At 48.8% G+C, this 11,554-nt stretch overlaps 1 protein-coding gene across 1 annotated transcript in view; it reads right to left on the bottom strand.

Annotated features, from left to right (window-relative positions):
• Positions 1 to 320: 320 nt before the first annotated feature.
• Positions 321 to 11,554, bottom strand: part of LOC104616877 (gamma-glutamyltransferase 7-like) — a gene marked incomplete at its 5' end in the record, with an annotated part of 15,437 nt that continues 4,203 nt past the window's right edge. The window contains 10 exon segments of the mRNA XM_010282030.1: positions 321 to 484; positions 1,974 to 2,073; positions 3,069 to 3,206; positions 3,913 to 4,030; positions 4,562 to 4,714; positions 5,500 to 5,588; positions 7,689 to 7,816; positions 8,563 to 8,650; positions 10,908 to 11,101; positions 11,526 to 11,554. The exon segment at positions 11,526 to 11,554 is cut by the window's right edge and continues 29 nt beyond it. Of these exon segments, the coding sequence (XP_010280332.1) occupies positions 321 to 484; positions 1,974 to 2,073; positions 3,069 to 3,206; positions 3,913 to 4,030; positions 4,562 to 4,714; positions 5,500 to 5,588; positions 7,689 to 7,816; positions 8,563 to 8,650; positions 10,908 to 11,101; positions 11,526 to 11,554 (1,201 nt within the window).

The raw sequence follows: 11,554 nt of genomic DNA, 5'->3' as shown, positions 1-11,554 counted from the left end.
AAGATGCTGGCTAGAATTGGGCTGAATTTATTAGCAAGATTCTGCCAAAAGAAAAGTGGGCTCCCTGCATTCCTGTAACAAGGACTGGGCTGCTTGCAATTCAAATAATTTACAAATAAAAGGAAAAAAATCAGGGAGCTGTATGTTGGTGCTGCTAGCCCCTCTGGTGTCATCCTGGGTGGGGGATGCAGAAAGTCTACTCAGCAGTGTGTATGCCGGGCTGCCACCCCGGGGATGGAGAAGGGGCCATTTCAGAACATGCACGTCACTTGGGTTGATTTGTCTGCACCTTATTCCATGAACACGCCATCCGGGAGGTGCTACAATATTGTGGCTCCGGCAGCATCCACGCTCCTGGGGTCCTTCAGGCCAATGATGAAACTGTTGGTTCTCCTGGCCCCGTGAACTAGGGAGACCACTTTGACTTTATCCACTTGATGGCCCCTGGCTACAAGAAATTCAATATCTTCTTCAGGAAACTCACCTGTAGGGATTTTAGAAGAGGAGTTTGTAACTGAAACCGCTGTTACCTGTGATGCAAAGCTCTGTTCTAACCCTGCTGGGATCTGCAGTGTGAAGGAAACTGCCTGTAGCCTCTTCAGAAGGTGTCCCCGTGCCGAGGAGCGGCCCTTCGGCTCTCAGCGGCAAAGGCTGTTCCCAGCTGGGCAGTGCTCTGTGCGGTGGGGGAAATGAGAGGACCCAGAAGACTATTTAAAGATGTGGAAGATCCTCCTCTTTGGAAAAAGGGGAAAATACATTGTTGGCACCTATTGTAGTTATTCTTCTTACAGAACACAAGGCAGTCCCCGCTCTTAAGGGCTTAGTTACAAATAGTAGTATTAACAGCTAATAGTCAAAATAAGATGCAAGGCAGCTCAAAACAAACAATAGTAAAACAAGTTGACGAATTACAGACTTTGTGATAAGCTTTCCAACTTCCCCTTCACATATTTCTTAATCTGCCAGCCATCTACCTTCGGTTGTTTGCCCTTTTGCTTCTATTTTGTTTATTTGATGTTTTGTAATTTCTTTATGAATAGGAGTGCCCGAGGATATGAAGCTGGGAATGCAGCTGGACAAACCGAGCAGGCACACAGAAAGCCTACAGCTATTTAAGCTATACACATTGCAGATGTGTCTTAACGTATATCTTGTCGATATCAAATGTCCAAACCCACAAATTGGTACCTTTTGAAGTTTTGGATTTGTTTTAATTACATCCTAGTTTCCAAGTCTGTAGGTCACAAACAGACATTTTTAGATTTTCCTCTGAAATGGGAAGGCCTAGAAACTTCGTCTATTTTGTGTGAGATGAGAACCAAATTTCACTTATGGTTCACTCTGGTAAGGTATGGGCCTTTGTGAAAAACACCAAATAGACCAAGACATGTAATAACAAGGACAAGAGCTGGCAGTACAGTCTCCAGAGCGTCAGCATTGATGCTGCGATTCCAGCACTGTCAAGCTACAAGCCTTGCCATAAGCCTTGTCTTCTCCCCAGCTGGTGGAGTTAAGGGACGCGGACTGGAAAGTGAAAGAATATTTCATTTATGGCAGCGGTAATAAAGTGTAGGAAGATCTGCTGGCTTTTGGGACCTGTCTGGGTGAGGCTGTGGTTGCAATCCTGTTTATTTGGATATCCTCAATGGCATCAGGACAGGACAAGGCTTCTACAAGGAGGTGAGCTGGGACAGAGGGAGGGCTGGGAAGAAGAACCTGTGAGAGTTTGGACAGGTGGTGTTGGAAGGCCAGGAATTCCCAAGACAAGAGGGAGAGGGCATGGCTCAGAAGGGGCTCCAAGCTTTGAAGAAGCTGCTTTTTGTCTTCCCCCGAATCCTCCACACCCACTGGGGAACCTAGAACACAGTGCGCTGTGCGCTGGGCTGTCGCACTTCCACAGCAGTGTGCTAAGGAAGATCCTGCTCCTTTTCTAAACACGCTAGATCTGTACCACACCCAGTGTCCATACTCACTGTCAACCTGCAAGGTGTTGGACTGAAGCTGTGGGTGAAGTCGACCAAGTGACAAACTTTCACTCAGATTCTTGTTAAGTGTTAAAACGTTTACCAAAACCTGCAAGAGAATAAAAGAGCCTCAATAATAAAAAAAAAGTAATGAGAACAGGAGAAGCCAACTTCCCGAGCATCCTCCTAACTGTTGGCTCCAACATCTGCAGATGCAGCAGGCAAAGAAGATTTTGAACTGTTTACTGAACTGCAGGAACTAATGCAGAGTTTTACACATACAAAGAAGCCCTTGAAATATGGCCTGCAGAGCGTTGATGGAAAAGTCGTACCTTTCCAGGATTGCGTGGGCTTTTTGTCACGCAGTTCCTGCTAAATTAGGAGAGTTCTGTGTCTGAAATGTGATGTAATCTCTAAATACGTGTTTGTTGCAGCCAAAAGCTCAGCACGTGACTTCTCCAAACAAAGCATTAGGAAGCAATGCTCAGCTTTAGTTTTGCTCTGAATAATGCCTTACCAAGGGTAAGGAAAATGGGAGCCGTTCTTGTTGTACCTTTCTTTGTAGCAATCCATTGCTCTTGTGCATGAAGTCAAGCTATTGGCAAGTACTTCACCTCATTACAAATGATAAATTAGGAGGAGCTGCCCAATTTATAGCAAGTGCTGAGCAAGGAGGAATTCAGCCAGGAATGCACTAAAAGGAGCTTTACGTGGGGAAAAGGGCTAAAGGGCTGTCAGTCTCCTGCAGTTCTTTGAATTCAAAATGCTCCTTTTTTTTTCCTAATGATCCTTAAGATGAGCTTTGAACAGGTATTAGAATGACACAAAACCTTTATAGATTTTGCCAAGGTGCACTTCCTCTACAATTATGAGCGGTGCCACCGGGAAAGGTGCAAGATCATTAAACCAGTAGCTCTGAGAGATCTGAAAAACCAAATGTGTGGAACTGGTAACGTCAAAGACTGAACTGGTAATCCTGTGGCCACCAGTTTCAACACAGCCTGGGACACGAGGAAGGGAGAGCCCATACTGCAGGAGGGGACCCTACTCAGCGCTGAGCTCAACAGCCGCTCTGAGAGGGGGGTGCCCGGCTACAGCACTGACCTGAACGATGCTGCTCAAGGCTTTGTCGCCATTGTTGGCTCCCAGGCACAGGTACGTCCCACACATCCCCTCGGATGGTCTCACAATGGTGGGCAGCAGGAAAGACAGGGGCCGCTTCCGAGGCTGAATGAGATTTTGCTGCAGCTGAAGAAAAGACACACCAAAAAATTTCAACAAGCTGGTGCTCAAGTTGCACAGGTTAACTTCTTACTCCTTATGCTTCAGCCAGCAATTGCACCTGTGTAGTTTTACAGGGCTGACACCCTCACTGCTGTGATAATGCTCTCTGAGGTTAACAGCATCCGTCCCATTTCATGCCGTGGCTCTCTTTTACAGAGGGTATACGGAGCCATTCACCCACTTCTGAAGCACCAACCCAGCAAAGTGGGATGGTTTTACAATACATGGTAAGGAGAAACAACAAGGCAGCACTGGAAGCCACCAGTATTGGTCTGCAATTGTTTCTTTCCAAGACCTGAAGGATCTTTTTCCTGCTGTTACTTTTAAACCTGCAGAGGAGCCATTCATAAAGCGAGTCCTTAACTGAAGTCCACAGAAAAGGATGGTTGTTTTAAGTGCATCTGGACTGCAGGGAAAATAGGTAGCTGGGATGTGCACCATCGTTTGATAAAACTGCATTATAATGATAATTGATACACATTAAAGCTTCTGTTTACTCTGTTACAGTGGCTCATATAATGAAAAAATAGGAGCTTTCTACAGACTGTTGTCTCTCAGTTATTAATAAGGCATTAAATAGCCTCTCTGTTGTGGAGGTGAGAATAAAACTGAAAAAAATGGTACAGACAGCTCAGATAAAGAATTTGTCATGTCATTCAATTACCGGCCTAGGAATGGAGTGGTTCATTGTTTTATTTTGCCAGGAGAAGTCCAACATCTGGCTGTTCAGGAGGACTCCAGAGGGTGTTATTATTCCACTGCCAAAGGGACGATTCAAAGAACTGAAAAGAAACAGGAAGAAACCTCATTAAAATCCTCCCAGAGATTTTTGTGCACCTTGAAGCTTTCAGGGCTCCAATCTTCTGTCCCATCTTGGCTTGACAGAGACTCTTCGGTAGTTCTTTAGGGCTAGTTAGATGTGAGAAGTGAAAGTCTCCATGTACTTAGGAGCAGGAACCTTGTGGGTGATAGCAGCTCCGTCCCTCCGTGCGTTTAAGGCTTCCCCTCTAGGTGATGGCTCTGTCTCCTTGCCCCCATCAGTCCTCAGATTTGGCCATCACCTCTTCTCCAGGGAGCAGATTCAGGCCAATCCAGACACGTTGCACTGTGAGAGGGCTGTAGGATCACACAGGGCAGAGCAGCACCAGCTCACACATCACCCCCTCTTCCCCTTTTCTCCTGTTGCAGGACTAACTGGGACAGAGCAGCCCAGCTGCTCCAGGTCTGGTCCCACTCTGCCCTGTTGAACCTGCGTTCTTCTCCCTGCTCCCACCCTCTGAATATGTTCTGGAGAGAAGAAGTAAATCCTTTACCTTACAACCGCAACGATGAAGTCATCGGGTCCCATGACAAGGACCTGGCTAGCAGCGGGTCCGCTCTCCACCGAGAAGTGAGGCATGTGGAGATCAGACGAGAAGGACTGGGAGTCATTAATCAGCTGGCGCAGGGAAGTAGCTTCTGATTTACTTCAGCAGCGAGGGAAGGAAAGAGGAAAGAAAGCCATGGGCCTAGGAAGGTGAACATCTCTTGGTCTCTCTGTGGGGGTACATCTGCACAGCTACTGGCAGTGTCTCCCTAAGGGGGCTTGCGCTGAGCACAGGGAGCTCCTTCGGTTCACCCGAAGGAAGGAGACAAGATGGCTCAGCCCACACAGAGAGGCAATGCACTGGACCCCCCCGGCTCTGTCTACAGCAGTGAACTCACCCCTGATGGACAAGGGGTGGCACCACCAGGCTGAATGCCAGTCCTCCAGGAGAGGGCAAGTCAGGTCCAGCTCTGGCCACCAACCGTGGCGAAACCTGGGTCTGAGGTGGGAGGCTGGGCTGAAACCCCAGGCCTGGCCTCTCCTGCATGTCTGGGTGTCCTGCAAAGGCACTGAGCCACACAGGGGGAAAGGGAGAGACAGAAACTCCATGTGTGGTCGTGACCATGTGGATGGCCGTTTGTCCGACCTGCTGAGAAGGAATATTTAGAGGGGTGAGAAGGTGGGAGGAACCCTCAAGATCAAGCTGGCTCCAGGAAACCTCTGCGTGAGGACATCCCACAACCCATCCCCAGAGCCCTGTGGTATCAGCTGTGATCCATGTGGAAGAGTGAGCCCCAGGAGGATACTCAGGGACTGACCTTTCCTCAGTAAAACAGAGTTAGAAAAACCTCAGGTTTCCCTGTGCACCGAAAAGAGCAAATCCAGGAATGATATTCGAACAACACATCTTAAAACTGTCACCATGCCTGTCAGCCTCAGACCTACCTCACCATGCCTTCTGCAGCATGAGTGACAGACACATCATCAGATGGGTCTCCCAGGTTGCTAGCTAGACTCAGGGCTATTTTCAATGTCTAAATTGAATAAAAAGAAAGAAAGAACAAACAAACATTTAGGTGGTCCTGGAAATAAAACTTTTGATACTCAAAACAGGAAGAGGTATCTGGTCTCCTGGCATGTTGGCTAAAGCCTATGAAGAAAAATTCCTAGGACCAGGGTTTTAGACATACCTCAGTGCAAAGGGCTGCCACACGTGGGTATGGGGACCAAAGGGCATCAGTTTGGCATCGCAAACAGTGTGCTGGGGGACCTGAGCGTACCCAGCAGTGTTTGTACAAGGTGGAACAAGCCTGGCAGGAGCTGACCAGCTGGCTCAGCCCAGCTCAGTGGTTCAGCTGCGTTGCCAGCTGGCAAACAGGTCACCAGGATGCCACTTACTTTCTATTTCCATTCCTGAGTGGTCACCACAACAGCAGAGATCACACTGAATCCCAGCGGGACAGTGGGTCCTGAGCTCGCCATTGCCTCTGGATGGCAGCTCTACTGGCACAGCACCACAGCCGAGCAGAAATGAGCTCTTCTGCTCACCAGCTGCTACCCACGTTCCTAGTTGTAAGTCATCCAGAGTGTTTGAACAGAAAGCGTTAGTCCCAGCACACTTAAGGGAATGATGGTGTGAAAAGAGGAAGGGCTCTGGTTTCTCATACATGCAGAATCCTGCCTAAGCCAGTCCATTAAAAATGGGAAGATGCAACTTCAAAAGACGCAGTTTATCCAGCCCTGGTTTTACAGTCCGTAGCCAAAGGACAGCCACAAGGAGAAATGGGATCTTCAATCAAGCCAGCTTGTGCCTAACAGAAACACACTAGACTTTCAGCTTGCAGGTCATGCCATTTTCGTTCAAGATTCAAGACTGTACATTACCCTGCACGCAGACAGCTAGATATGACTTCCGTTTTGACATGTGCCACATATCAACAATTTCTCCTGAAGTGTAGTCATTTATCTTCTGATGTACGGTGTAGAATATGATTAACTTATGGAGAAGGTGGTGTTTCCATGAAACTGTCTCCTGACCACCATACCATACGGAGGATGTACAAGAGGCTTGGTGGCCAAGGAAGAGCTCCACTGAAACAAGCAGACCACTTCCACCCACAGGCAGAAGTTAAGGACAGCTTAGTCATGGCTGTCCCAGGGCTGGACTACCTGGTGCTGACCTAGCACTGAATCTCAGCCATGTGTTCAGCTGTGTGATCCCAAGTAATCAGGATTACACACCTTCTGAAGTGACTGCCCTTTATCTGGAGGTTGCTGTTCCTCAGATGGGACATGATAACCCATGGGTGAAACTCTTGGCCTGGTGCAAATGTAGAACAAAGAGATTCATATAAAGCTTTCTGAAGACAGCTCAAAAATAACTTAGGTGAGTCAACCTTCTCTGGCTCTGCACAGGTCTAGCAGAGTGTAACGCCTCCAGTTGTTGCATTTTTGCTGAGAGGCAGTAACACCCACTGTCCTGACTGCTACAAGGATGTGGTTATATCCTTGCTTAAAATTCCAAACTTGCAAAACCCAGCTGTGGATCTGTTAAGTATCTCAGAACATAACTCTGCTTACAAAGCACTTGCTTGACTTCCTGGGAAGGTGCACTGTTTTGGTACAGCTGACAGCCCTAAATACTGGAAAAATCATGATCTGGACTACTGAGATCATAAGGTGGGCTAAAAATAAAGTGTTGGGTCAGTTTTCCCTGTCACCGCCACGTATACGTTTCTGCTTGCAGCATCCCATTGCTGACTCTCCTTGGGGTGCCCAGGCAGTGCCAGGTATGGCCAGGGCCACCGGAGCATAAGAGGTGGAGGAGACAGATGGGACCACCCTAAGCTGCTGTGGGCTCATTTTGAAGACATGATCGCATACAAGAAATGGACAAAAGCCACAGTTTGTTCTTCTGAAAAAGCTCTGCCTAAGCAAGAAAGAGCTCAGCTGAGCAGGAGCTCCAGCATCTGCACCTACCTGAGGCAGCAGCACAGCTCAGATTTACACCTTAGCAGCCTATTTGCTCATTCTCCTCAGGGAACTACCTACAAACGTTTTTGTACAACTAAGGAATAAATACATTATCCTCTAGCAGCACAAGAAATTCAGCCAAATGTTCAACGTCTTCTTACCTCTGCCATCCAGTGCAAGATATTCCCCTTGGATACTTGACTTGTGATGTTAAAGCCCTCAAGGATGTTCAGTGCTGTGATCAGTGCAGGACCTGCATGTGGAGGTGGGGGACTGAAAACAAGATGACCTGTGAAGGGAAGAAGAGAGGAATTAAGTTGCTTTTGTCAGATACTGTCCAGTTATAATACTTTCCCATAAGCTAGTGTCCTTGAGGACAGGGAAACCCTTCCAGACTTGACGGGAAATAATGGAAAGCAACAAAAAAGAATTTGAAAAGGGTTTCCCAAAACATTCCTGTTGTATCGTTCTGTTTCTTTATGATGGCTGAAGGAAGCCCAAATAGGGATGCTTTTTCTACATCTGAAATTCAGTTCTTGTTGCTTGGCTGGCTGGTGACGGGACTGCAGTATGGAAGAATGGAGATAAAATAGGTTTGCAATATTATAGCCACAAGGAGGGTAAATACAGGGAATCCTAGAAAAGAATGACATTTTAGAAACATTTTGCATAAAGCAAGTTTTTCTCCTTTGTAGATCAACTTGGAGAACTGTATTCAGATGTAGGTGCTAACCTATGGTCCAGCTTCTACCTAGACATTGCATCAATATGTGATCACGATGCATCTTTACACTATCAGAATACCATTGGTCACTATCAAGATATAAACAGGCCCATTTCAAAGGGCTGACAACCTCCTGAACTGCCTACAATGCATCAGTGTCAGCAGGCAATAGGACGAAACTCCCTGGAGGGCTTTTCTGCAGACGCCTCAGTGCAGCTTTGACTTCAACTCCTGTTAAATACTGTCGCCACCTCCTGCCAGGTGAAGCAAACTTTTAACTGGAGTCGCATGGCAATGGGTCAGGCATGTACCTCGATAGACTGTGTGGACGGGGTTCTCCACTGTGACACTGTAATTGCTGAAGTCTTCCTCCACCAAGACTCCTCCGTAGTTGTGGACCTGCGTAGGAGAGCAAAAGCAGCGCACACCGAGAAAGCTGGGTCAAGGCTTTCTGTGTTCCTCGTGCTGGCCCAGGTGAACACACACCGCACTGTCAAGAAAATACCCTTGAGATTCCTGAGCCAAGTGCCAGGTTCCTCAGGATACCCTGAAAATCTGTGCTTTCATGGCCTTGGTGGCGTGGCTCACCATTCACCACCACTGGAAGGCTCTGCAGCTCACCTCCAAAAGCTCACCCAACCCATGGGTGCTCTGAAGACGTTCTGCCTGCCTGTGAGGATGGGGACTGGCACCGCCTCACAGCCTTCTCTCTCTGGGTGGCAAGCATGAGCATGCTAAAGGTTATGAAGCATTTAAATGCGGCCAGGATAAAAGATATATATGGATCCAGGAGAGAAGGAATCTGGGTGTAGCAGGTCGCCATCACTAGAAACCTTTAGCATGCAATTCCTACCCTATTTTTAATTATTTCAGGTGATAGTGGGTCTGCTGTATCTTTGGTCTCTCTGCAAGACTCTCCTGGAGGTACAATTTACTGGGCTTTGTAATTTTCATGAACACAGTAAAAATGAGCAATTCCCTCCACTGCAGGTCTTCTGTGGTTGAGTCATGACGGAGATGGGGTAGGACCATCAGCACTCTGCTGATCTTAAAATCCCCTGAAGTAGGTAATACACTCAGTCAACATACAGGCGCTACTGTGCTCATGGGCCAACTCTTTCCTTCCACGCAGGAGAAGCCACACAACCTGGTAAGAGGTTCTGCTGGGGTGAGTTGCTGCTATGAGTCCTCTGGATTTCCATCCCAAAATGGGCAAGAACAAATAGCCTATGCACGCTCTGATTTCTAAACTAGCCAGCTAACTTGGCAAGAAAACTCCTTCTCCGGCAGAAATGGATGAATGACTGGAGCAGGAAAGCTAATGCAGGGCACATTGTGGGGGGCAGCGTGTCAAACCACTCCAAAGCTGCAAAAGAAGATGTATCCCCTACTTGGGATCCCTGCCTCTTCCCAAAGCAGTCCCAGAGCACAGGCCACTTGAACCCAACGGCTGAGATGAGCAGGCAGGTGCCTGCGTCAGGACCTGGCTCCCTGGAGCTTGGCCAGCGGAAAGCCCCGGGCGAAGCATCAGGGAGTGGGGCAGGAGGAGCCCGATGGCACAGAAAGGGTCAGCCACACACTGCAGACACCTTCTCACATTCCCCAGAGAGCACTTTTTGGCACCTGTGCCTTCCCACCACAGGGTGGAAACAAAAGGTAGCGTATTTTGGAGCTTTACTTGATTTCACCGCATTGATGCCCTCTCTTTGCTGGAACAATAAATGCTCTGAGAAGCCAGCTCTGCAACCAAAGCTGGAATTGCACCCTTGATCCCAGAGCTTGCCAGGGTCTTTGGTGTTCCAACCCTGGGCCTTGCTCCTCCGTAGAGGGTTTGTGCTTCCCTGCAGCAGCCCTCAGGTCGGGGGAACAGGGTGATAAAGCAGGGTTTAGCTGTGGAGATGCACCACAAGCTTGGGACTTTTCCTGTTCCTCATCTCCACCTCTGCTGTGATCCAGGCGAACTGTGTCTAAGGCTTGAGTTGAATGAACCCATTCCAGATTACTGACAACATGTTGAGCGTGGATCACTGGAACCACGGTGGTAGGGAAAAATGGTGCCACCAACCACCCTGACTGCAGCTACACAGGTATAAAAGTTTTTGGTCTTGTTTTTTTTACCAGGATAATTACTTTGTTGTTGCTATTTTTTCCAGACCACCTCTAACAACAAGAGTTAAACTAGGGCAACCCTAAGTGGGACCAAGCATCTGTGATCCTCAGCTCACGAGGCCCACAGTTTTATTTTTAAACCATCGTCCTGGAGTCTATATCTTACACTTCCATTAGCAACAAAAATTTGCTTCTCAACAGTGGGGCACCTCTTGTCACAGGGAAGAAGGGGTTGTCACTAATACTAGCACAGCACAGAGTGGGTCTTGAAATGGAGATATTTTTTTCCTTTTAAAAAACAGTCCATCCTGGTTATAGAGGAGATGGAGGTTTCACTTCTTGTAGGCTGTGGAAGTGACCTGTGTGGCACTTACACCACTGCAGTGACAGGGACAGGAAAGAAAAAGGAGGCTCCACGGATTTGTCCCCATCATTGTGCTGACACTTGGCTATGGCTTATCTCCAGGTTGTCACCCTAAGCAGATGGCACCCCAGCCCGGGCCGCGCTGCGCAGTCTGGGGCAGAGACGGGGACAGACCCGGCTCACCTCGGAGATGATCTCCTGGGTCAAGTTTCCACTGTAGAAAGCTGACACCCCTTCTGCCCCCACCAGCTCTAGGACAGCCGCGAGGTCCAGGCGCCTGACGAACATGCCAGGCAGCAAGGGCTGGCCGTCCGGCAGGAAGATCTCCCGAAATCTGTCAGAGTAGTTCAGGGCCTTCAGTTCACTTATGGCTTTGGCTGCGGGCGAGAAGGGGAAGGACATGCAGAAAAGCCAGGGTGCAGGAACGTGCCGGGGAGCTGGAGCCACCGTGCGCCTGACGGGGGTGTGGGAGCCTTGCTGCTGCCTCTCACCCTACTTCAAAACTAGAGGGAGGCTGGATCATGCATCCCTTAGAGCTGGGAAGGAAACCCAAAACACCCCAGCGCCCTTCCCTGGCTGCCCCTGAGCAGCCCTGGGAAAGGGCTCCAGTCTTGCTGCCAGCAGGCTCTCCCCTTGCAGACCGTGGCTCACGCGCCGCTCAGCTCCCAACACCACCCACCTCCAGGTCCAAAGAGCCTTAACTTCCCACGAATAACCAGCTGCATCCCCAGCTGCCTCGCACCGGAGCACAGTGCTCCTCCGTGCTGAGCAGCCACCCTCGGCTCCCCATCAGGCACTCACCCAAATCGTGTGTGACATTAAACCCCTCC

This window comes from Phaethon lepturus, unplaced genomic scaffold (assembly GCF_000687285.1).
Source record: "Phaethon lepturus isolate BGI_N335 unplaced genomic scaffold, ASM68728v1 scaffold32002, whole genome shotgun sequence".
Classification (NCBI taxonomy): Eukaryota; Metazoa; Chordata; class Aves; order Phaethontiformes; family Phaethontidae; genus Phaethon; species Phaethon lepturus.
This window is presented reverse-complemented; position numbering and strand designations above follow the sequence as displayed.